The sequence below is a fragment of the Emydura macquarii genome, unplaced genomic scaffold, assembly GCF_026122565.2.
Source record: "Emydura macquarii macquarii isolate MOO-44397 ecotype Brisbane River unplaced genomic scaffold, CSIRO-AGI_Emac_v2 contig_2897, whole genome shotgun sequence".
NCBI classification, from domain to species: Eukaryota; Metazoa; Chordata; order Testudines; family Chelidae; genus Emydura; species Emydura macquarii.
Window position 1 is genome coordinate 48494223 of NW_027133034.1, and position 27266 is coordinate 48521488.

The 27266-nt window shown below is 42.4% G+C and overlaps 1 protein-coding gene across 1 annotated transcript in view; it reads right to left on the reverse strand.

Moving 5' to 3' along the window:
• ANKRD31 (ankyrin repeat domain 31) overlaps positions 1-27266 on the reverse strand; it is a 108547-nt gene that overhangs the window by 74838 nt on the left and 6443 nt on the right. Inside the window, exons 5-10 of the mRNA XM_067568813.1 lie at positions 24578-24660; positions 22769-22812; positions 11596-12264; positions 3199-3491; positions 2683-2819; positions 413-598 (exon numbers count right to left, since the gene is read on the reverse strand). Coding sequence (XP_067424914.1) covers positions 413-598; positions 2683-2819; positions 3199-3491; positions 11596-12264; positions 22769-22812; positions 24578-24660 — 1412 coding nt within the window. The remainder of the gene's footprint in view (positions 1-412; positions 599-2682; positions 2820-3198; positions 3492-11595; positions 12265-22768; positions 22813-24577; positions 24661-27266) is intronic.

Sequence of the window (27266 nt, forward strand, 5' to 3'; positions counted from 1 at the left end):
TACCCCAGTACATATCAAGAATGTTGACTGGGCTCTGGATATCTAAATCTGACACAATCCTTTACGTCAAGGACAAAACATATGTTCTCATTAATTTCAACAGGAGCAAAACTGAATCCATCAAGCCAAATTCTGGGCTGTCTTACATACTTTGCATACCAGAAGGGTGTAAAATCAGTGCATTAACATGGAGTTTTGGAGGTAATGTATATATTACATATATGAATCTACATATTTATTACCTGTCTCATGAGCACTTATCAAGTTAAACTAATAAGAATTCAACAAAGTGTTGGATCAACTATAAAACATCTTTCTGTTTGTGATCTGGTAGCATGAACATTTATTGTTTATGCCTATATATTTGTTTTGCAATTTATAAAATGATCTTTTAACTAAAATTGAAACTTACCAGCGTAGTCCTGACTATTTACATTTGCACCAACTTTTATAATTTTGCATACAAGGTCGGTATCATCTTTGGCAACAGCTTTATGCAGTAAGGTCTCACCAAAAAGATTTTTCCTATTGATTTTTGAAAGAGGAATGGAGACGACAGGTGCAGCATTTGAAACATTTTTAGCAGAATTTTGTTTTGCTGAAAGACATAAAATAAAAACCTGGTAAACTGAAAAAAATACATTTGGTTGATTGTTTTGCCTCAGTTAGCATACAAGTTTTCTGAAGAAAAATCCTGTCAACATGATTTTTTGCCCAACTACTAACCTATCAAAAACAGACATTTTAGAAAGTTGTTCTTCCAGTAAAATAGGTAAACATCAATCTCATTTACTAAAGATAATATTTAACCCTATAAACTTTGCATCAATCTCCTCCTGATATCAAATAAGTTCAATGCACAGAATGAAAGAATATGGCTTTTAAACTGTGTAATTTTTTTAAAACTCTTGTCTGTCTATATGTTAGGCACAGTGTATTAATCATTTTCAACAAGTCTGATCAAATCTGCTCTTCTGAGCTACAATTCATTAAAAGAAAAGCAGTCAATATATAGCTAGTTGCTTAGTCACTCCTCTCTTCTTTACCAGACCTGTGGCATTTATTAGCAATTATTTTATTCTCATGTGTATGTTTCTAAGTTTACGAAAAAAAATATAGAAGCAAACATTATTTTTATTATGCTTTGGAACAAATCCTGATTTCCACTATGCACTCATGGAAGCACTCAAATGCAGTGGAACCATTTCTGCTATCCTTGGGCACTAGGCTACACTTTACCAATAAAGGGAAATTTGGCATGGTCCCTTCTGTGGAGAAGTGTTCTAGGGTGCTGTCTATGCTACAAGACAGAGAGATGGGGATGGATTATGGCCAGGCAGGAGGCATGGCAAGGACATGAGCATGGGCCATGCATTGTGCAGATCCACTAGCTTAAAATTTTGCTCATGTGGGAGTAGAGAGCTACCCGTCTCCATATTCTGTGGTTGTAGGCTGCACAAGCAGACTGGCTGGTTGTGGATAAAGATTCCAGTCTTCAGGCTTTTGATATTTTTGAAATGGAGGAAAGTCCATTTACATTAACTTTACTCTATGCAAGAGGATTTGGCCTCCACCCAACTACACCTAATCATGATGGAAACAGAAAAATACATTTTATTTTGAGCATTTTGTTTAAAAAATACCAATTTTGCTCTTGAATAAAAACTTTTTGCTGACTTTATTTTAAATAAATATTAGCCATCTGATTAGAAAACCCATCAAAAACATGGTTATAGTGAAAATACTGACAACCCTTCATGAATTCTATGCAGCTGGCTAGTGGTAGAATTATTTATAATTAGCAAATTATATTATACTACTTTTATAGTTCATATAATTTATACCTTCATAAAAGTTTTAAAATATTTTAGGTACACAGTTAAAGCCAAACTGGACTTGTATAAATAAAAATAATCATAATATCCCAATCTTAAAAGTAATTATGGTCCAGGTTAGGTGGCTAGCGGAGTCAAGAGGCTCAGGTTCAATTCTGTGCTCTGCTACAGACTTCCTGTGTAATCCTTAGCAAGTCTCTTCATACCTCAGACCTTCATATGCAAAATGGGGATAATAAGACATGTCTACTTTATAGAGGTGTTGTCAGTATAAATATATCTCAAGAATGTGAGTGGCACAGATATAATTGTGATGGGGGCCATAAAAGTACATAAAATGGATTGAAACCTGCAATCTGCTTCCTGTGGGTGGACTCCTGCGCATGCTGAGTCACGCTGACTTCAGAGAGACTGCACAGGCACAGGAGTTTGCCTTTGCAGATCAGTCTGCAGGCTCAGGACTTACATATGTACTCTGTAACTATATTTCTTGGTTTCAGGGTTTCTGAATATGCAGTAATTTCAATTACAATGTTACAAAATTAGATTTCTACCCCTGAATGTTTGTTTTTCTTAAATTTTATGAAGGGTGTGTGTAAGCTGATCCATTATTGAAGTCTGTACTGTAAGCAGTGAAATAAAAACTGGTATAAAGTATCATGGATTATTATTAAAACTAATGTATATAGAGGTTTTTTAAAAAAAACGTAGCTCATAAATCCACATTTCAGTGTCTTTGAAAATGTTATCCATCAAATTTATGCTTTTTTAGTTCAGTATATTTGTTTGAATCAGTTTAACAAAAGAGTAACTTATCTGGCAATAAAATGTCAGAAGCATCTCTTACTAATTTTCTTTGCAAGTCTTTGGCTTTTCCTCATCTGCTCAACCTTGCTGTTTACATTCATAGTTGATTCTTGGTACGTACTGGCTTCCAGCTCTGAATGCCGTTCTTTGCTGTCCTTATAAGGAGATTCTTGGGTTCTATTGATGAGACATTTGTTTAGAACGAACACAAATATTCTCCACTCTATAAACAACAACAACATAATAGTTACACTAGATTTAAAAGTAAACATTTAATTTTTTTAAGGAGCTTTATAATTACGTGCAGATGCATACTTCTCGTAATCACACAAACTTCAATGGGACTGAATGGAGTATAAATCAGTGCAGAATATGACCTTGAGTATTTTAAAGAAAATGTAAAATCTTTACCTTTCAGGCAACTTAAATGAACATTTACACAGTACAAATGAGGAATGAGTGGCATGCATGTTTCATATGTATTAAATAAATTGGAAGAGACAGAGAGAGTTCATGCAGGAAGAGAAGTAAGCTTTTTATGTTATATATGTCATACCCAGAATCTTTAGATGAAAGTTTATTTCCTGTTTCATCATCATTACTATATATTCTTTGATGAGTTTCTTCTAGCATTTTATGACAACTGCAAGCTTCATCTATGTGCTTTCTAGTGCAGTTTTCTCTTAATCGAGCTGACTTCCTTAATGTCCATGAGGTTGCTTTGTTAGTTTCTACACTTGAGGCATTCTCTATTGAACCTGAACTTCCTCCACTAGCTTGTTTGTCATCAGAGGTGACATTCCAATAATCAGAAATTACCAAGTCCTGGTTCCTCTGGTCACCTACAAGCTGTGACAAAAAGTATTATTTCAAACTACTGGTAGTCAAACAATTAAAAGAAATGCTGTCCCTGGTTTATTATGTGAGGAGTTAAAAGCAAAATATCATTTAAGTTATACATGCAAATATAGATAGAGAACACTTACAATAAATAGCTTACCTAATAACTGGAGTTCTGCAAATATATTGCTTGAACAGAGGAATACTTTTGGAGTTGTATGCTATACTATGCAGGCCCTGGAACCACTAATAGCACCGAGCAAGGGAAGTGGATGACTCAGAAGACTGGGATGTAATGGGATAAAGAATTTTCTACCACTAAGTAATTAATCAATCCAGCTAGGGTGGGTAGTGATCAGAAATCATAATATGATGGTTGTTTAGTGGTTTACAGGAAATGGACTCAGTCAACTCCTAGTGACTGCACCTATTAGCGAAAACAGATTCCCTGCTGTGACCCGTCCGTGCATAGGGTAGCCCACCTGAAAATGCTACGGTCAGGACAGGCTGCAAAAGGAGAGCAGATTCTCCCAAACTGGTGGCTAACACTGCAATTAGACTCACCAACCAGACACAAACAGTGCTTCTGATCCCCCACACTGGTTATCAAGAAGATAAAAACAAGAAGTTATACAGCCCCCTTCATTGCATTTCAGTCTCTGGTCCCCAATTAGGCGCTGGGGTCCCTGCTGGAGTCAGAGGGAGAGGAAATCAGCGCTCTCCTTCCCCGGCTCCAGCAGAAAGCAAAGCACTCTGCCTGGGTCCCTAGGTGCTGGGTCCCTGCTGGAGCCAGAGGGAGGTGAGCACTGATCTTCCATCCTCCTGGCTGCAGAAGGGAGCCACTGCCTTGGGACCCAGGTAGAGTGCACAGGTCAACAGGCATGTGCGGTTTTCCTGCTGCAGCCAGGGAGACAGGAAATCAACAAGGAGGCCTCCTCGCTGAACTCCCTCTGTCTGACTGCAGTGGGTGGGGGGCTGCTGTGGCCCTTCAGGGTTGTAAAAATTATATCTGTGGCCCTCGAGCCAAAAAGGTTGGGAACCACTGGACTAAGTGGTAACATTAACACCAGCAGTGTTTGTGTCTGGACACAAGGTGGCAGTGTTATCATTTATATGGCCAATCTCTGCACTTAAAGTAACTGCATTGGAATTGATTTTGGGCCGGGGCATTGATGGTCTTGGGGACTTCTTGTCCCTTCGGTTTGGACAATTTCACTTTATATGGCCAACGATTCCACACAGTTGGCATGTAACAGGTTTTCCTCCCAGGTGAAAGGTTTTAAATTCTGGGTTCTATAAGATTTTCTAGCCATGTTGGGGCTGATCTTATTCTTGAACCCATCCTCCCTCTTCATCTGTGATGAATAGGGGTTGCTTTTCCCTTGAGACTTATGCCTCTCATAGTTCCCATTCTCTATGAAAGCATCAGCAATTTGTGCAGCTTCCAAAAAGGTATCAGAGTTTTTATCAAGCACTGCTGCCCTGATATGGTCAGGAGCTATTTCCCTAGCAAATAAATCAATAATTTACCATAACTACCACAAACTTTTGCCACCTCAATCCACTTTTTCGTATACCCAAGCAGTTTATGAGCATTTTCAATATAGGTAATTATCAGATAGCTTAACATTTCTAAATTCAGTCTATAAGACTCAGAAGTAATTTTAAACCTTTGCAATAGTTTCTTTAAACTTTACATAATTTAACGCATCATCTAATTCTATTTCATTAAATACCTTCCTTGCCCTACCAGTCAATCTGGTGAGGGGAACAGGGATTTTTCACTCATCAGGAATTCAATGAACATCACAGAGTCTTTCAAAAGAAGACAGAAATTCCTCAACATCCTCATCATTGTAAAGGGACAAATCCTTTTCAAATCAGATGGTGGCAGATCTTTTTTCTCTTCCAGGATCTGGAGTTGGACTCTGGCTGCTTCCATCTGTCTTTCATGAGCCTTTTTCTCAGCAGCCAGCAGTTCTATCTGCCTTTGATGGGTTCTCTCTTCAGCTTCTCTTTCCATGTCAGCTATCTTTCGCTTTTCCTGCAATCGAAGATCTGCCATTTTTTGTTAATGTTCAAACTGTGGCTTGTTTTTCACTGCTAGCATTCTCACTGCTTCTGCTTCAGCAGCTGCATCTGGGGCAGGTGAAAGTAAAGCCCCTGCTCTGTGGTCATTGTCTATGAGCAAATTTCTCTTTCTCTGCTCTGAAATATCTCCTTTAAGGGTTATTTTTCTTTCTTTACATAATTGTTTAAGCCCTTTTGGGTTCATTGCCCCATATGATCATGGATCACTCATTGTGACACAGTTAAACTTTAACACTTTCACTATCAAATTTTAAATTTGGAATAGTGTGGGGTTCTGATCCAAAACCCAAATGATCCGGTTCCGTGCATCCTGCTATGACTATGCCAATGTGACTCATCCGTGCCTAGAGTAGCCCACCTGAAAATGCCAAGGTCAGGGCAGCTTGCAAAAGGGAAGCAGATTCTCTCAAACTGGTGGCTAACACTGCAATTAGACTCACCAACTAGTCACAAACAATGCTTCTGATCCTCCACATAGGCTATCAAGAAGATAAAAACAAGAAGTTACACAGCCCCCTTTATTGCATTTCAGTTTCTAGCTCCCAATTAGCGAGTAGGTCTAGTAAAGAGAGAATTTTCCTTTATCAAAAATGTTCGTTCTCCTGCTCCCCAAAGGGTCAGCCACATTAACAGACCAATATTCATTTGGATCTCACACAAAATATCACGCTGCCAACCAGGTTTATTATAAAAGAAAGAAACAAATAAGAAGAGAGATGTTAAATGATTAAAGCAATCAGACACATACAAATGACTTCAAAATCCATATATATCACATTCTCAGCAGAATTGTGGAGTTTGCAGGCTTGTATATCCAGTTCCTGGATGGGTCTCAGTCCTTTGTTTCACATCTTCAGTTGCAGAGGAGTTGATCCTGAGGTAGGAAGCAGGAATGAAGACAAGATGGAAATGGTGCAGCAGCCTTTTATGTCCCTTTGCCATGTGGCTTGTCCCAAACACAGCCACACAGCACATGACCTGGAAAAGCCTCAGAGTCCCCTGTCCATAGGCATGTTCTTACATGTCCTGGTGACTCATAAGGTGTAGCCCCAGGATTTTTTCACTGGATTCATTGTACATTTGAGTTCCCTTGATGGGCCATTAAGCAGGCTTAGTGCTGCTGCCATCCTGTGTGGGGGTGTCACCCAGAAACACCGCACAAGTTTGAAATATAGATAAATCATAGAAGATTAGGATTGGAAGAGACCTCAGGAGGTCATCTAGTCCAACCCCCTGGTCAAAGCAGGACCACCCCAACTAAATCATCCCAGCCAGGGCTTTGTCAAGCCAGGCCTTAAAAACCCCTAAGGATGGAGATTCCAACACGTCCATAGGTAACCCATTCCAGTGCTTCACCACTCTCCTAGTGAAAAAGTTTTTCCTAATATCCAACCTAGACCTTCCCCACTGCAACTTGAGACCATTGCTCCTAGTTCTGCCATCTACTACCACTGAAAACAGTATAGTTCCATCCTCCCTGGAACCCCTTTTCAGATAGTTAAAGGCTGCTATCAAATCCCCCCGATTCTTCTCTTCTGCAGGCTAAACAAGCCTAGTTCCTTCAGCTTCTCCTTATAAGTCATGTACTCCAGCCCCCTAATCATTTTTGTTGCCCTCTGCTGGACTCTTTCTAATCTATCCACATCCTTTCCATAGAGGGGGGCCCAAAACTGGACACAATACTCCAAATGAGGCCTCACCAATGCCGAATATAGGGGAATAATCACTTCCCTTGATCTGCTGGCAATGCTCCTACTAATGCAGGCCAATATGCCATTAGCCTTCTTGGCAATAAGGGCACACTGTTGACTCATATCCAGCTTCTTGTCCACTGTAACCCCCAGATCCTTTTCTGCTGAACTGCTTCCTAGCCAGTCAGTCCCCAGTCTGTAGCTGTGCATGGGATTCTTCCATCCTAAGTGCAGGACTCTGCACTTGTCCTTGTTGAACCTCATCAGATTTATTTTGGCCCAATCCTCCAATTTGTCTAGGTCACTCTGTATCCTATCCCTGCCCTCCAGTGTATCTACCACTCCGAATCTACCATTAGTGTCATCTGCACACTTGCTGGGGGTGCAATCCACCCCATCCTCCAGATCATTCATGAAGATGTTGAACAAAACTGGCCCCAGCACTGACCCCTGGGGCACTCCACTTGGTATCAACTGCCAACTAGACATCGAGCTGTTGATCACTACCCGTTGAGCCTGATGATCTAGCCAGCTTTCTATCCACCTTACAGTCCATTCATCCAACCTATACTTCAACTTGCTGATAAGAATACTGTGGGAGACCATATCAAAAGCTTTGCTAAAGTCGAGGTATATCATGTCCACTGCTTTCCCCACATCCACAGTCAGTTATCTCATCATAGAAGGCGATCAGGTTGGTCAGACACGACTTGTCTTTGGTGAATCCATGCTGACTGTTCCTGATCACCTTCCTCTCTTCCAAGTGCCTCAAAATATTTAGAACATACATATTTAGAACTTATAATAAAAAATTAACACATACATGTAAACGTGCTTATCAATCTCGGCAAATCATGACTTTTCCATTGGTACCTTGCATGGCATATCCTATATGATATTTATTGCAGTTCTGTAATATTGGTTTTACTAATATAATGTCTGGTCATTTATATTCCACCCAGCGCCACATACCCCCAAATACACCCTTCCTTTTTGTTCCTGTCTTTCCATTCAGAATAAGGAGACACTCAGAAAGCAATGAGGAGTGCAAAGCTGTGGAAATAATATAAAGTCAGAGGATTCCTTTTACTGGGATGTTAACCTCGTTCCTCCTTCAAGAAACTGCATCCATACATTCCTCAGGGCTTGTGTATATGAATACTTATATGTGGCAAACTGGACTGTAAATCTACCCCCCTTGCCTGCTGCACACTGAGCATCCATGTGGACCCTGCTGTCATGCACTAGAAATTCCATAGTGCACTTTGATCTACCCAGCTTTGAAATGGGAGTAGATTAAAGCACATTAGGAAACTTTTAATGCACAGCAGCAGAGTCCACATGGACACTTAGTGCATAGCAGGCTACTGCAGTGTAGATTTACACAGCAGCTTGCCACAAACTAAGTTCTTGTATAGACAAGCCCTCAGTTTGGAGAACGGCAAATGGGACACAGTACTACCTGGAGAAGGAATCAGAAATTATGAACCAAATAGGGGCTATGAAGCCTCTTTCCTTCAGGATCAGATCTCAAAATCTTAACTGCAATACTGAATAAAGATGTCGGTTTAAATACGCTGGTCACGAATGTGAAAAATCCACAACCCTGAGCGGAGTAGTTAAGCTGACCTAAGCCCCTATGTAGACAGTGCTAGGCTGATGGATGAATTCTTCCGTCGATCTAGCTACCGGCTCTTGAGGAGGTGGATTACCTACACTAATGGGAGAATCCATCCTGTTGGTGTAGATAGCGTCTACACTAAAGCATGCAGCAACACAGCTATGCTACTTTCGCATTTTAAGTGTAGACAAGTTCATATACTGAGCTCCAAGCAGCTGTTCTATAGATTTCAGAAATGAATACTTTACTGAAAAACAAGCCTTATAAGCTGTGACAATTCTGATGGAATGAGCCTTCTGACACTTTGTAATTAAATTCCTTATCACAAGCATCATTACACTCAGGGTTATTTAGTGTTACTTAATGTTACTAATGTAACCCTTCTGCCAGACCAAGTCGACAGCAGCAAGGGCCGGGTTCTATATCTAGGGGTCCCTCTCAATGATACAACACCAAACTGGCTCGAGCCCCCACCCAGTCACCTGGGAAATTACACACTATCCCCTGGGCGCCCTCCAAAGGGCAATACTTCCCCTCTCGCAAGCACAGAGTCTGAGTGTAGAAAGAAACCTTTTAATAGCAAAACAGAGATAACACCGCACTGGTTTGGGAAACAGTGCGAACAGAGTTCATGAACTCAATGAGCCCAAACCCATCCCAGAGTACAGGGCGTGTCCTTCGCCTCTCCCTTCCTTCTTGCCCCTGTACTGACCATTGTAGTTGCAATATCCACCTCTCAGGTGTGACTCCGCCCCGTCGGCTGTAACGGTCCAACACAAGCCTGTCCAGGCCCCCACTGCCACTGTCTCCTATCGCCTGTGGGCCTCACTGAGTCCCCCACCGCTGGCAACGACCACGCCGATCTCCCACCGACCGCCTTGGGCTGGCACCGACTGTGCCCGGCCCCTCCGCCGACCGCCTTGGGCAGGCACCGACTGTGCCCGGCCCCTCCGCCGACCGCCTTGGGCAGGCACCGACTGTGCCCGGCCCCTCCGCCGACCGCCTTGGGCTGGTACCGACTGTGCCCGGCCCCTCCGCCGACTGCCTTGGGCAGGCACCGACTGTGCCCGGCCCCTCCGCCGACCGCTGACTGCCTGGCACCAACTGTGCTGGGCCCTCTGCCAACTGCCCTGGGCTGGCACCAACTGTGCCGGCCCCCCTTGTTGACTGGGCTGGCACCGACTGTGCTAGCCTCCCACTCGAGTTGCCTGTTGCCCACTCAGCTCTGTTAGTGGTCAGGCAAAGTTCAGCTCTTAGTGATTTCAGCTCCTAATGATTTCAGCTCTTAGTGAGTTCAGCTCATAGGTAAACCTTCTACTGTCATACAGGAAATGTCCCTGCTTTCAAGAGACAAAAGACTCCAAGATGAGTCATTAAGTCTACCTTTTAACAATGGGAGGTGAGAGTCACTCCCTGCCTAAGTCAGCCCTTTTGCTTAGCCCCCACAATCCCAATAGGAGACTGCTCCTCCTCCACCTTTTTCAGGCTGAAACATCGGCCTGCCACTCTTGGGAAGCTCTGTTTAGTTTAGGGTGAAGTGTTCTATCATAACTGACTAAGCACAGTTTTGCTGACATCTGTTCATACAATTGAAGGACAACATTTCATTACCCCAGCAGTTAACACAAAAGTGGTTTGTAACCCAAACCCAGCCCTGCTAACCATTTCCCATTATGCTCCACACCTAGGTAAATTATGCTAAGTACTTAATTGTACTCATGCAGATACAAAGCCCATGCAAATAATGTGCCCCCCTTTACTCCGACACTCAGACCTGGCTTATACTAATAAAAGATCAGATTTTTCAGTATGCTTCATGCTGCTCTGACAAAGCGAAACAGCTGTATACTCATCTTAACTATCTAGATAAACCAGGTTTATTATTGATTTGCAACACTAAAATTATGATAGGAAGCAGGAACATAACAGTGAATCTGGCTCAACACTTGTAAAGGATGTCTACTGCACTCAACAGGGTCCTTCTGCTTCCTGTCTTCCTCTTTCCCTCAGGATCACCTGGGCAGAAGAGATTATAGTTCTTCTTTCCTTTAATGTATCATCTACATTCTACAAGATGATACATGTGTTGCAAGAACAGCACAGCAGGAGACACCAAGATGAATCAATCAGGGCAGCAAAGGAAAGAAGGACCACAGGTTACCTCCACCCATATTAGCATCTCAAAGGGAGAAGCATCCTACTGAAATCACATCTAGTAATCAACACCTTTCCCTCAGTAAGTTTTTCCCACACACACCACAGAAACTCACACATATAAACATACATACAAAAAATCCTTCAAGCTAATTAAGCTAGTCATTCTATTGAAGAGATATTGAAGAGAAAAGAGGTATTATTATTATTTCTATTTTTAAATATCTGTGAAATGCTTAGATACTACAATGATGGGGGATGTATAAGTAGATAACATAGCACAGAATAGTATGAGGTAAGAAGACAAAGTTTACCAGGATTTCTCCATTCTAACAAATTCAATAACTGAGGTGTCAAAGTTGGATTAGTTGAAAAATTGGATTAGTTGAAAAGGATTAGTAGACTTTTAATTTTAAAAAGAATGTAATAAAAATGCAAATCCCAGATGCAATAATTCTATAATAAGACTAACAACATCTTAGAAAAAATTAACTCTTCTATAAAATACTGTAAAATACTCAAAACATTTCAAATAGGTATTAAAACATGTACATACTTGTTCATCTAAAGCACCCTGAAATGCAGACTCTGTTAATGCTTTTATTTCTTCCAACTGCTTCACAGGAAATGGAGGCTCAAAATTGTTATCTGGTATTTGAGTACAGTCATCTGTCTGGAAAACACTGGATTCTGATCTCAAATGTTCTTCTTCAGCATTAAGCTCTCTTTCCTTCCCCACTAACTGACAAACAGGCTGTATCACAGATTCTGAAAAGGAGTTCAGTGCTGTCAGAAGCTCTACTGGCAGAAAATTGCTCTTCTCATCTACTGATATGTCTACAGATAAAGCATCACCTTGACACTGTAACGTGTCGTGCCAGGGGTTTATCATTTCTGGACTCTCTGAATCACTGATTGGTTTCAGCAAATCTCTAACTTCAAATTCATCAGTCATTATACTCTGTACAATTAATGTTTCTCTGGAAATCTTCTCCAATGTTGATGATAAAATAATATCAGGTACAGACTTCTCATGAAAATTATCTTTCATCCTAGTATGTGTCTCAGTAATGGTTATATTAGCACTTTGACCATCTTTTAAAACATCTGGAAATACATTTTGTGGTGTCCATTCCTTTGGAGCCATTAATGTCTCTTTTACAACTGCACTTGACAGTAGACTTCTTTCTGGAGAGTCATCTTCATCATTTAATGGCTGGGAAATCTAAATGAAAAAAATATTCACAAAAATGGACAAATGTTAATAAAAGCAAGTAACGAACATTTACTGTTCTTTATGATACTCATAATATTTTGTTTACAATTTTTAGAGAAAGCAAGCTACAATGTCCTAAGAATTTCCAAAACGGAAAAATTTCCATTAACCTTAATAGGGGTTAGACTGTGCCCTTAGTCATAAAAGCAAAATAAATTAAGTTATATACTCCCCTAGTATTGAAGATCCAGGATAAGATGCAGAATAAATCTAGCACTATTTTGAGGTCAAAGGTCTCATCCTGCTCTCAGGTAACTCATGTCCTATGTTACTGCTCAGAATGATTTCTCTCCCCTTTTCAACATGACATTAAATCATTATGTAATCTAAGCAAATAGTAGAAGTGCAGACTACAGCAGATACAGTATGATATGTATGTTTTGTTTTTAAATCACGTGCAACTACTGAAAGGGTGCAGAAAGTTTGTCCCACATCCAATACTAAATATTATGCAAAAAGTAGGGTAAATGTTGTTATTTGGACTCATAGACTTTAAGGCCAGAGGGGATCATCATGACAATTGAGTCTGACCTCCTGCACATTGCATGCTATAGAACCTCCCCCACCTACTCCTACAATAGACCAATAACCTCTAGCTGAGTTACTGACATCCTCAAATCATGATTTAAAGATTCAAGGTACAGAGAATCCACCATTTACACTAGTTTAACCTGCAACTAACCTGTGCCCCATGCTTTAGGGGAAGGCAAAAACCAAACAAACCCCAGAGTCTCTGCCAATCTGACCCCAAATATGGCAATCAATTGGACCCTGATCATTTTGGCAAGACCCAACAGCCAGACTCCTGGGAAAGAATTCTCAGTAGTAACTCAGAGCCCTCCCCGTCCAGTCCCACATCGCCGGCTGTTGGGGATATTTGCTTTTAGCAGTCACAGATTGGCTATATGCCACTATTGGCAGTTTCATCAGTTTTATAGTCTTTATTGCCATGACACCAACAGATGTGCCTGTGACAGACTGACAATATCTGTAATATCCTGAACAAACCTTATGGACTTAAGATACATTTTACTGAATTAAGCTAAACAAGGTGTAATACCTTTGGGTTCCATTGTATTAAAAATGCAACTGCATATGTGTTATTGTATGTACATTCTCTAGTAGGAGGGGGATGCTAATGTACCTCTTCCATTATTGTCCTCTGTCACCACCCACTGGACAGGTATGCATATACTAGTTCAAACTGGATTCTCCAGTGACCAACAAACAAAGAAAGGATTTTTAGATAAATAGCCTGATTTTAAACTGGCTCAGGGCATTCTTTCTGATCCAGCAAATGGACAGGACCTCTAGTTCACAGAGGGCCCTAATCCTTACAGAAGGGTTAGAAGGCCCATAAGACTGTGTGTTTGTTCTGAGCTGAAGCTGTGATGAAATTATGGCCACAAAAGAAACTCCTTGGGTGGGGTTTGGAAGGACTACTCAGCCAGAGCCCATGTTGGTGTTGGGGTATTCTCTGGTAAGCTTATTAGTATGTGTGTACATTCTTTTATTGTTTTAATATAATTTTTCTGTAATGCTTCTACCTTAAGAATAAAATAGGCTTACATAGAAAGAACTGTGTGGTAACTTATAATTGTTGACAGTAACTCTTATCAGTCTCTGAAGAGAAAGCAAGCCGGTGTGTTTGGGCAGCCTGTCTCTGCTGTGAATGACACCGTAAAGGCAAGGAAAAGACGGTTACTTGCCTGTAAATGATGTTCTTCGAGATTTGTTGCTCATGTCCATTCCAAGTAGGTGTGTACGAGCCGCGTGCACAGTTCGCTGGAAAGCTTTCCCTCAGAAGTACCTGCAGGGTCAGCTCTGGTGCCTCCTGGAGTCGCGCCACTATGGCACTCTATATAGGGGCCTACCGACCCTCCGCCTCCTCAGTTCCTTCTTGCCAGTTGGCTCCAACAGAGGGGTAGGCAGGTGGATCTTGGAATGGACATGAGCAACACATCTCAAAGAACACCAGTTACAGGCAAGTAACAGTCTTTTCTTCTTCGAGTGCTTGCTCATGTCAATTCCAAGTAGGTGATTCCCCAGCCAGCCCATGGAGGTGGGGTTGGAGCTAAGAGAACTACAGACTGGAGCACTGCCCTGCCGAACGCAGCGTCATCTCTGGCTTGTCAAGTGATCACATAATGAGAAGCAAAAGTATGGATGATGGACCACATGGCTGTTCTGCAGATGTCCTAAATTGGAACTTGGGCTAGATAGGCTGCCGACGAGGCCTGGGCTCTCATCGAATGGGCCATCAGCTTAGGAGCTGGCACTTTCCCCAAGTCATAGCAGGTCCTGATGCACAAGGTAATCCACAAAGAAATTATCTGGGAAGAGATCGGAAGACCCTTCATCCTTTCTGCCAGCGCCACAAAGAGCTTGGTGGGCTTTCTGAATGGCTTGGTTCCCTCTATATAGAATGCCAATGCCCTCCTGACGTCCAGGGAGTGTAGTCTATGTTCCCGATTGTTAGCATGTGGCTTCGGGTAGAATACTGGAAGAAAGATATCCTGATTTACATGAAACTGAAACACCACCTTTGGCAGGAATGCTGGGTGGGGACGGATCTGAACTTTATCCTTAAAAAAAATCGTGTATGGTGGCTCCGAAGTGAGTGCTCTGAATTGAAGTGATGGCTGAAGTGATGGCTACTAGGAATGCCACTTCCCATGATAAATATAGCAGGAAGCACGATTCAAGAGGCTCGAATGGAGGTCCCGTCAATTGTGAGAGAACGAGATTGGGATCCCATGGAGGGACCGATTGGTGAGTGGGAGGTACAGTCTATGTAGGCCTTTCAGGAACCTTGATATCATCGCACTAGCAAAACCAGAGCACCCCGCCACCCCTGGATGGAAGGCTGAGATCGCCGGGAGATGCACCTTAACCGATGACTGTGCTAGGTCCAGCTTTTTTAGGTATAACAAATAGTCCAGGATTGTGGGAAGTGGAGCTGACTGAGCCTGGATGCCCCTTTGGGAAGTCCATGTGGAGAATCTTTTCCATTTAGCCAGATAGGTGGCCCTTGTGGAGGGCCTCCTACTGCCTAAGAGCACCTCCCTTACTGGCTCTGAGCATGCGTGCTCCAGGGGATTTAACCATGGAGCTTCCAGGCTGTGAGGAGAAGGGACCTGAGGTTGGGGTGAAGAAGTGTCCTGTGATCCTGAGTGATAAGGTCTGGAAGCAGTGGTAGTGTGACTGGGTTCTCTACAGAGAGGTCGAGCAGTGAGGTGTACCAGTGCAACCGAGGCCAGATAGGGGCTATCAGGATCACTGATGCCCTGTCCTGTTTGATCTTCCACAGAACCCTGAGAATAAGCAGGGTAGGTGGAAGGCGTAGAACAGCTGGCTGGTCCACTGGATGAGAAAGGCATCCGCCATCAACCCCGGGCTATGCTTCTGAAAAGAGCAAAACTGAAGGCACTTTTTGTTGAACCTTGTGGCAAACAGATCTATCTTGGGAATTCCCCACCTCTGGAAGATGGTGTTCAACAAGTCTGGACGGATGGACCATTCATACATGAGAAAAGACCTACTGAGGTTGTCTGCCAATGTGTTCTGGGCCCCTGGCAGGTATGAAGCTTCCAGACATACTGCCTTCAGCTCTCTCACACTGATATGAAGCAAGAGTTCTGACTGGGACCAAAGACCTTGTGTTCTTAACTGCCACATGTGGGCTGCCCAGCCCAGCGCTGAGGCATCCGTCACTAGGCATACTGATAGCTGAGGTGCTAAAAAAGGGACCCCCATGCATATGTCGTTCAGATCGCACCACCAGGTCAGAGATTCCTGCACTGATGGAGGGGGGAAACTACATTGCCTATGTTGTGATAAACTGGCCGGTACACTGTCACTAACCAGCTCTGCAGGGGCCCAAGAGGTAGTCCTGTGTGCGGCACCACATAAGTACATGCCACCATGTGCCCTAATAACTTCAGACAGTTCCGGGCCGTCACGTGTGTGTACAGTCTCAGGTCCTCTATGAGAGAGCGCAGCACATGAAAGCGAGATTCTGGGAGGGAGGCTCTGGCTAGATCTGCATCCAGTACCACTCCGATAAACTCTATTCACCTGGTGGGGATCAACATCAACTTCTGGTCATTGAGGATAAGCCCCAACCTGTCAAATGTGGTCCTGATGAACCTCACGTCCCCCTCTACCTGAGCCCTCATTCGCCCCTTGATTAATCAGTCGTCAAGGTAGGGAAACACCTGCACTCCTCTCTTCCTCAAGAATGCCGCTACCACCACCATACACTTGGTGAACACGCGGAGAGCTGCTGAGAGGCCAAAGGGGAGAACTGTGAATTGGTAGTACACTTGACCGACGATAAACCGAAGGAATTTCCTGTGGCTCAGAAAGATGGCCACGTGGAAATATGCGTCTTTCAAGTCAAGGGTGGCATACCAATCGCCCAGATCCAGGGATGGGATAATTGAGGACAGGGTAACCATACGAAATCTCCGCTTCTTCATGTACTTGTTGAGGTTTCGGAGCTAGAGAATAGGACGGAGCCCTCCCTTGGCTTTTTGGATTAGGAAATACCGGGAGTAAAACCCCTTCCCTCTGAAATCCCTGGGGACCTCTTTTACCACTCCGACTTCTAAGAGCCTCTGCACCTCTTTCTGAAGGAGTTGCTCGTGGGATGGGTCCCTGAAGAGGGACAGGGAATGGGAGGGAGGGTGGGAAGGGGGAAATTAATGAAACTGGAGAAAATATCCCAGTTTCATAGTGCAAAGGACCCATTGGTCCGATGTGATTTGGAACCATGCATTGTGAAATTGGGATAAACGGTGCGAAAACAATAAGGAGAGATCTGGGGGTGTGAGTGCTACGCTGTCCTTGGGGGCATCTTCAAAAGTTCTGTTTTCCCCCCAAGGACTTTATGGACTGACCAGAGCTCCTGCTGGAAGGGGGATTTTGGGTTCGCCGTCCATTACCATTTCCACCCCTTTGGTGATTTGAGTCATATCTGGATGAGTCCTGGTAGAAGCAGGGCATAGGTTGCGGCCTGAATGGTCTCCTCTGCAGGGCTGATGTATGAAGCCCCAAGGATTTTAGAGTAGCCTGGGAATCCTTTAGGCTGTGCAGCTCTTCATCAGTCTGCAAGGAAAAAAGAGCTGGCCCCTCAAATGGGAGATCCTGGATGGTGACCTGTACTTCATGTGGAAGACCCCAAGCTTGGAGCCAGGAGCTCCATCTCATTGCCATCCCCATGATATTGCTCTCACAACCGCATCCGCACTGTCCAGAGCCACCTGCAGTAGAGCTTTAGAGACCACTTTACATTCTTTGACCTGCCCCGCAAACTCTGTCTTGGAGTCAGAAGGCAGTGAGTCCGTAAACTTTTCTAGGGACAGCCATGAGTTGAAGGCATACCTACTTAGGATAGCCTGCTGGTTAGCTATCCGAAGTTGGAGCCCTCCGGGGAATATATTTTCCTCCCGAAGAGGTCCAACTTCTTAGCATCTTTTGCCTTCGGGGTGGAGAGTTGATGTCCCTGGCATTCCCTTTCATTAGCAGCTGCCACTACAAGTTATCTTGGGGGTGTTTAAAGATGTTCATGCCCCTTAGAGGGAAGAAAATATTTCCTCTACTCTTTTGGCTATTGGGGCCAGAGAGCCAGGTGCCTGCCACAGGGCTGCGGTGTTGTCCTTGATTGTCTTAATTAGAGGCAGTGCTACCCTAGAAGGACCTCCAGTTGTTAATATGTCCACCATAGGGTCCCCCTCCTGGATAACCTCCATGCCCATGTTCCGCGCGACCCTGCCGAGCAGCTCCTGGTACGCTCTGCTGTCGTCTGGAACTGGGACAGGTAGGGCTCCCATCACTGCCTCATCCGATGAGGAGGAGGACGCTCTGACACCCGGATCCTGTGTTTCCAACAGCTCACCCAGTGCCGGCTCTTCATCCTTGGTGCCGGGATCATGAATGATGTCTGCACCAGTGCCGGGGTCTGAGGTCTCCACGGTGCCATGCACAGCATTTGCCGAGTGGGAAGGTCATTCTCTTGCTCCCAAGACTCCAGGGGGCACTAGAGCCGACTCTGCGGGTACTTCTGAGGGAAAACTTTCCAGCGAACTGTGCATGTGGCACGTACACACCTACTTGACATGAGCAAGCACACAAAGAACTGTGCAGCCTGGAAATACCACCCTCAGTTAGAAGAGAGAGAGACATAGGATTTCGCCCAAGGAAGGCAATGATTGGGGAGCTGGAAGGTTGAGAGCAGGTACCCTATCTGGACCACTGAGGGAAAATACAGGTGCAGTTGTCTTGAACTATTACAGTGCCCGTTCTTCAATCAATGAAAATACAGAATTTTTTCTCATTCCTATGAAAGACTGTCTGAAATTTCTGAACCAGGTACCTCAGTTGGCCTGAGGACAGACATGCTTACAGTTTTTACCAATATTATACTTTTTGCTACTCATACTGTTGATCCACATTGTATTTTAGGATAATTTCTTTCAAAAGACTTTTTTTTAACTTTTTGTTGCCAACAAGTGGCAAAATTGTACAGTGCAACAGCATTTTAATATCAACAATATAAATAAGATCAACCACAGTGACCATTAACAGTAATAAAACAACGAGAAGACAGGAGGACTAAGGAGAAGGACCGTAATACTGATTTATGGATTTTAAGGAAAACTTGGAATATGCAGTCTAGAGACTAAATTTGCAGCATTGGGATATAATCCAGGAACCAAGGATGCAAATTAAAAGATCTATTGGGAAATGTGGGTACAGAAGAGAGAAAGAGAAACAAATTTGTTAAGTAACGGAGGAAAATTACTACTAATGTGATAAATATGATTTCCAAAAGAGAATAAGAATATACTTAAACTGTTATAGTTATATAACATTTTAAGGGACTAAGAGAAGGAGGGACATTGGAATGACAATTTGATCCAGTTTGAAGAGCTGTATTTTATAATATGAAGAATTCAGTTTATTGCAAAAAAGGGCTTGATCCTGCACCCATATATTGTATGCACAGGAGCATTAATTGAAGAAGAATTATGGCTTCTGAAACACCAACGATGACCAACTTTTGTGAAAATATTAGAATAAAGATTATTGCAAGACACTAGGGCATGAGAAACTTAGAAGACAGACCAATGGTGGAATAAATAGTCAGGGCTTCTACTTTGTCAAAAAATCAATAAAACCTAAATATGACTCATTTTAGGATGTTAATGTTTAATTAAATTACAAAATCTTGATAATTTCTTTTGAAGTTTCATGGTTCTAACTGCAAAACTGGCAAACTTGTGTTACCAGATTTGCCCTTCACCTTGGGGTATGCTCATTTATTAGGGTTACCTTCCTGGAAGGGGGGTATGATTCTAGGGGTGTGATTCTACTAATGTACTGCTTGTGTTACTTGAGTGTTCATAGGGCTACAAGCCCCCTCCCAATGGAGCTATCCTGCAGGACTTAAGGTTTTCAGGGCTGGATTCCTCCAGCACCAGATTCAAATAAACCCCCCACAGATACACACACACACATACACATTTCAGATTAATTTAGTGCGTCTGAACAGACCGGACTATCAGCACTCTCAGCCGACCCTTATATGTCCCTGAACTCAGCAGGCTGGGTGACACCACACTCTCAGTGGCTACCCTTATATGCCCGTGCAATGCACCAGAATAGAGCAGGCTGGTTCCAAACAGCACCTTTTTGGCTACTCCCCTTAATTGCCCCTTGGACTCAATCAGGCTGGGTCAAACAGCACTTGAGCTGCACCCTCATTTGCCCCTGGACACCATAGGCTAGGCAGAGTAGCACTTCCTGGCTGTCCCTTTCATATGCCCCTTTACACCACAATTGTTCTAGCAGTAACCCCCTTGATGAGCAAACGCCATAGGATTTTTGGGCACTCCAGAGATCTTTGGCTTAGGTAAGAGAAGCGTTACTACAGAGCAAGATAGGGACCAAGGACACAAAGGAATAAAATAAAGTTTGGAGAGATAGAGAGAGAAAGTGGCAACCAGCTCGATTATAACAGTTATTTTATTGCTAGGTATATAAAACTTATGATACTAATAGTAATACCATACAAGGAGAGAAAAACAATCAAACACTTACAATACTACACAATTACAGTTGGGGGTATTGGAGAAAGCTATCCCAGGTTTGATTACAGAAGTAGAAAGTTATACCTGGACTAAGGGGGGGGGGGAAGAGACAAGTTGTGTTGGGGGAAGAAGGCGTGGGGGGGGGGGATGGTTGATCTCACCACTCCATGCAGTTCAGAGGTTCCCAGGAACAGGCTTGTCAGTTCAGGGTCTGGAGAGCTTTGAGTCTGGCAGAGCCCCCAACATGATCAGTCAGGAAGAGAAGACAGGTTACAGTGGAACTGATGCAGAGTTTGGATCCAAGCATCAGAACAGAGGTTTGAGCTTTGATGGGGATTTGTAGATGCCAGGTTTGTTTATGGATAAACAATGTCTGGACAAAAGGAGTTGATCATTCCTGGAAGGTCGTCTTTTCTTGAGAGAGGGCTCACAATGCAACCAGGTTTCAGTGTTTTGCATACCAATAACTAGAATGGTATGATAACTGCGGAGCTGAGTGTGTACAGGTGTGAGTTCATTTACATCGAGAGCAGAGATTTCCCAACATGCAGTGCTTCCCTGATTCACCAATCCCAGAGTTCAGTGCGTGTTCCATCTTCGATGTAGATGAGGCTTCTGTTCTCCATTCATGTGCTAACTGAGATGCTTATGAGGCATGGGAAGTTGTCTCACCCTTGATGGGAGGGTTTCAGTTGTGTCTCCTGTATGAGGCATGGGGAGTTGTCTCACCCTTGATGGGACGGTTTTAGTTGTGTCTCCTGCCTTTTCATATTGAAATGCCTTTGGTTTCTGGTTCAAGCATGGGCTGGTGGAGGGTTAATTCAGGTGAGCCAGAGAGAGAGAGTTGGGGTTTTGCGCCCTAGTTCCCCAAGAACACAGAGCTGCTAGGTAACACTTGATATGCTGGTAGTCAAGGTGTCTATGCTGGGAAGACTGTAACAGCTATCAGTTCCTCTTGCTACGGTTCTTTCTGGAGCATTTTGGTCTGTTCATCAAATAGTGCTAGAGATCAGCAAATATGGACAAATGTAATTTACTGTAGCAAGTGTGAGCCTCAGGTACTAGAAAAAGCAAACTCACAGAAGCTAAAGCAATATAAAGGAGCCTTTTACTCCTACTAGTTTCTCAGATATTATCTCTGAGAATTCTTCCCGTCTCCTTAGTATCTTACAACATCCTTTGAAATATTAATTATTGGTACTTTGTTTCAGGAAATTTCATATTGGATTTTATTTAATTGAACCAACTCTGCAATATAGGGAAGTTTTCTTTATGAAATTAGTATGTACTGTAAAGAAAGGAATCTCCTGATTTTGTTTATGATATGGTTACCTGGTCATATAGTTTAATCCACTACAAGATATATGTTTTACTATATTGTCTTTGGTATTTTATTTTGGGAAATTTAGAAGATTCTGTTATTTTCCAGGTGTTAATCTGGCTCAGAATCTAAGAAGAAAATGAATTCTATGTATATGAAACTTTTTTCTTTTGGATGCAAACTTTGCTTCACCCACCTTATATAATTTAAACAAGATGAAAAAATGTGTCTTTATTCCTCCCAAATAAACAGAATGACCTCTGGTTAAAAATCAATGGTAAATGATTTATCTGTGTATGTGGCACATACTTGGTCTTCTGTTATTTGACACTAGAGAATAACTCTAGTATGGAAAATAGCTTGCACAAATTACAGGTTCATATCTGAAGTACACATGTGTTAGTGAAGTGATCATAAGCAAGGATTCACACAGTATGCATGATGACACAGAAATCTTTGGATTCAACACCACTGACAAAAAGAGATGCAAAATGCACCTCCCTGAACCAGCAATGGCCAAGATTCAAGAGAAGTATTCACTCCTCAAGCAAAACAGGCAGTTTTACCACCAGCAGCCTCAGCCATTAGTTTGTCAAACAAGAGCAGCTCTAAATTTAGCACGGTCAACTTTTTGGATTACTGCACTTTTTAGTTTAATGGAAGGGAAAATTGCAACCATTTTAAGTAACTACAAGTCTGCCCGCAAGAGAGGTTTCCTAGGGCCTCAGCATCTAGGTCAACAGTGATTCTGGCTCATTAAAGGAAGCCACACTGTTTACAGGTTCATGTCTATTTCAGCTTCAGAGGTAGTTCTTGTAATAAGTATTGTCCCTCATCAAACTGCTTTCAAACTAAATTATGCATCTGTGTTAAGAACATGTGCTTCAGAAAGGTTTGGACACAGACTGCTATTTTTGCTTTAAATACTCTAAACGTATCAGAGGGGGGCCTCTCATTTTTTTTCAGCAAAATATACTGTGAGTGCTAATTAAATAAAATCAAACAGTTGACATGCATTCTGTTGTAAGAATATACTCACCTTGCTCTCTGTTTTCAGAAATCCAGACATTTCTGTATCTAAACCTATAATGATGGTAAAATTAAAAAAATCAAATTTACTGTCACTGAATTTCATTTTTTGAGCTTCTCAGCCTTTTCTGATCAAGTAGCTCCTGGTTCTTATAATAAGTTGAAGTTTCAAAGTCCCTTAAAACTTCGTTCTTGAGGTAGTCCCTGGCTGAAGCTAACTGAGTTTGGTGAAGGAAGTTCTATTTAACAACAAAATATTTTCTAATTGTTTCATTTTTATAGTACTTTTACCTTCTATTTTCTTATATCTGTGACCCATCATTCTGTGCCTTCAAAGGCTACCAATCAACTACCATCCGTTTCAGGGAACGCAGCATATTTCCCACCCTGAGTCAGCTCTGTTGCCTGCTGTATAGGGATTGGTGGCAGTGCTCCACTTCCTCCCCTCTTAGGGCTGTCTTGAGCCCTGTGAGTGGTAGGAAGGAGCAAAGGGGCACACGGGGTCTGTGATTCTCACACCCTCCCTTCCCTTTGCACTGCCCTGGAGCTTCCAGGCACAATTGACCCACAATTTGATTAGGCAGTACTACCATAATAAACTTAGTTTCAACCTAGAAGTATATCAATATCTTAGGAAAACCAAGACTAGTAATTATTTTATAACAAACCTGCAAAAGTTACACGAAAAATAATGTAACTTTTATTCCAGGACATCTTTGAAAAAGGAACAAAGGGCCAATTTTTAAAGATACATAGGCACTGTCCCATTCAGCCACCTGGCTGAGCTCCCTAAGTGGCTTGCCGCCAAGCGGAATTTTTAGAATCAAGACAGGTACCAGTTAGGCACTTTTCTCCCCATTCACTGCATGGGATCCATCTAAGCAGCTACACATGGGACTTTTAAAAGCTGAGGGGAGCACTGTCCTGTTTAATTGGACATCGTACCCAAGCAAGGCAAGCTTGGAACTTTGCAAAGTGATGAGAGGCTGACTAACCTTTACACACATCTGACTGTCTGAAACAATAGCTCCACAGTCCACTAATGGAAGTTCCTTTATCCATAGTCTCAGAGTGTCCCCGGAGACCAGCAATCAGTCTCAACAATATTCCCGAGCACATACAGATAGCTTACATCATCTAGCTGGTGGGGAAGGCACCCTGAATTTATGCTCTGGATATACTCAAGCGCTTAGTGGACCCTGAACTGCTATAGGAATGCAAGGGGCCAATCTCCTACAAGGGTGGAAGGAATAGGAGAGCACCCCTGCTTCTTGGTTTAGTGTTGGCCTTTGAGGGTATGCTAACAGAAAAATTACATTAAAATCCCTTAAATACATAGGAAGAAAGTGAGTGCCACCATCAACAAACTCCCAAAGTGATCCAGAGTAGCCCTGGTGCTGTTACCCCACCCTGCTACTGATTTGAGCAGAACCTCCCCCCATCCTCTTTTCCAGTCTTCACTGCCAGCATGCTCATGGACACTGCCATCTTCACTTACCCCTGCTCCAGACCACAATTTCTGGGTTACAAAGCTACAACCATATGCTTTGGGGTTGTCACAGCACTTAGGATACTATCATTTAGTTGTTTCAGTGCCAATGGATAAGAAAACAGGCAACTAGGGAGTTAGGACACAGCTAAGCCGTGGATTTAAAAATACCATGGGCATCTAAGCGGTGAATTTGGCACCTAATTCTTCACCTATGTACCTTTAAAAATCTGGCCCCCCAGCCTGCAAAGTCTATATGCATACTCATTTACAGTTTCTCAGATGTTTCTGCCAAATTTGGAGTTACTGTATCTTTAACATAAAACATACCTACAGCGTAATTTTGCTGTTTACTTACTACAGCATTTAGTGGAAGACCAGGCTGAGAAATCTTTGTAGCAAATACTGCACCCCTAAAAAGAAATACATATAATTTTTAAAGTTTGCCATTCAAGAAGCAATGCACAAAAATCCTTTGCCCGTTCTGGTACTTAAATTTTCAGCCCTGTCTTAACCAGGCCTCTGCAGGGGTTAAGACAATGAATGTAATTTTTCCTTGTAATTATTTGTGGATGCACTGAAGATCTATTATAGTCAGAAGTCCCAACTCACAAGTTTAATCAGTAACATACACTTCTCAATTACCTAAATTGGGCTGGCTATTATTTGTATCCTCAAATTGCTGGGTGCAAGAATAGAGGCCAAGTTTTAACAATCTTCCTTAAAGAGGGAAAAGGGTGGCGCCTGTCAGCAGATAGGGGTGGATGCTAACAGATCACCCCAGAGCACGCAAGAGTTGGCTCTCACTACAAAAATACTATTATGCTTTTATTGTGTCACAGATGTAAAACTGGTTCTAATATGGTAATACCCATTTACCCATGTGGATGGAAAATGAACGTGTATTAATGCATCCAATTCCCTCTGCCGGGTCTCTTCGGTCCCTCTCTTTATCCAATGAAGAAAAATAATGGGCCTATAGTGGTGACTTCATGAAGGGTCTGGTCTATCCTAACTAAGAAGCAACCGTTTCATCTTTGACATCATGTAAAAGCACCTATCTGGGGCAATCCAGACTTGCCAATTGGAAACAAGCCCATAATTTGGAAGAACTGGCTGAGCAGAGGGATCATATGGATTTTCCAATTAACTAGCGATGAAGGCTTTATACCTTTTCTAACACTTAAAACAATGTTATGATCTGCCACCCTCTGCAGAGTGGCAATTCTTACAACCAAAACATTTGCCAACATGTCAGTTTGGTCTAGATGCAGTAGGATTGCCAGAGGCCCCAGAACTACTGGGAACCTAGAAATGATTCATAAACTCTCCAAGTCCATGTCCACTATATATGATTTTTAATGAAGAGGAACTCCAATAGTCTGGAGTTCTTTGTGAAAGTGTGGGAAAGGGATTTTAACAGTCCTTAAAAAGAATCCCAATGGCAAAGCATATTACATAATATTAAAAATGCTTCTGTAGATCTCAGACTATGCTTGATAGAATACAAAATTTTATTCAAAATGTATTGGACACTGCAGAGGTTGCACAAGATAAATCCTTGTCCTCTGATGTTTGTTGGAACTGTAACAAAGAGAAAGGAACCCAGATGCATACACTATGGCACCATCCAACAGTCAGGCAGCTGTGGAAAGAGGTGGACACGAGAGTTAAAACAGTGCTCAACTGCAGCCGCCAAACCTCACCCTAAAATTATATCCTAGGTTATTTACTTTTTAAACTGGGTTTAATTCCGCCACAAAGACTTTGATATTTCAGGGCTGAAAAGATCATGAAGCACATGATTTTACAAACATGGAAGAGTAGGCTTATGCCCAAAATAGAGCAGTGGTATTCAGACCTGTTGGAGTTAGCAGCCAAAGAAAGAATAGCTTATTGCCATACACAGCAATTACATGAATTTGAAGAACTTTGGAACACATTTGGATAAAAATGTTGAGACAGCTCATTCTACCTAATCCCTCCCTTTTTGCCCCATTCTCTGCCCCCGTTTCCTCATTCCTCATTCCTTCGTCTTCCTATTAATTCATGTCTTCTCCTGTTTATTACTTTAACCTCACCCTAATACATTATCTGGTCTTGCAGCTTACACAGGTTGTAAAATTCCATAATTATGTTAGAGATCCTGTGAAGAGTGCAGTAACTGGAAACATACAAGTCATTTACCTTTTGTGCTTTTCATTGTCTTTTTCTTTATACAAATCAATAAAAAACCCACAAAAAATCTTCCTTGTTGTTTCTTAACCACTGAACTACTCTATTTCTTTCTCTGCTATTATTTTAAATAAATACTCTTTCCAATGAAATCATTTAATAGATTCCTAGATTTTAAGGAACTATTAAGATCTAAAGTGAGCTCCTGCATAACATAGGGCATAGAATTTCACCAAACACTTCCCGCCTCAAGTCTGTAACTCCTGGTTGAGCTAAAGCATATTTTTTAGACAGACACTCGCTCTTGATTTAAAGAGTTCAGGTCATGGAGACTCCACCATATCCCTAGGTAAGTTGTTCCAATGGTTAATTACCCTCACTTAAAATTTTGCACCTTACTTATAGTCTGAATTTGTCTAACTTCATGGCCACTGTTTAAGTAACGTGAGCTCAAAAGTCTGTCTTGAGTACAGAAGGATTGCAAGGGAGTAGGAGTGCAAATGGAAGGTCTGATCTAACAGGAAAGGAGTTATCTGCACCCTTTCTCTCCTTAGTGAGATCCTTTGAATACAAAGCGTACTAATTCCGCATGGAGCACTGAGTTTTCTCTTTAATCTGTCCAGTGGAAAATGTAACTTCTCCACGAGATAGAATGCTTGATTCTCTCCAGTGCTACTGCTACAGCACTATCAAAAGGAGTAGGACAAGTCTAGATGCTATATAAACCCATCTCCTCCACCCAGAATGCAACATCAAATTTCTTTTTTAGTGCTTTGCTAATTATTTTACATAATGTGTGTCACATTCTGGAGTGCAAACCAGACCAGTGAAGGGTTGTGTCACC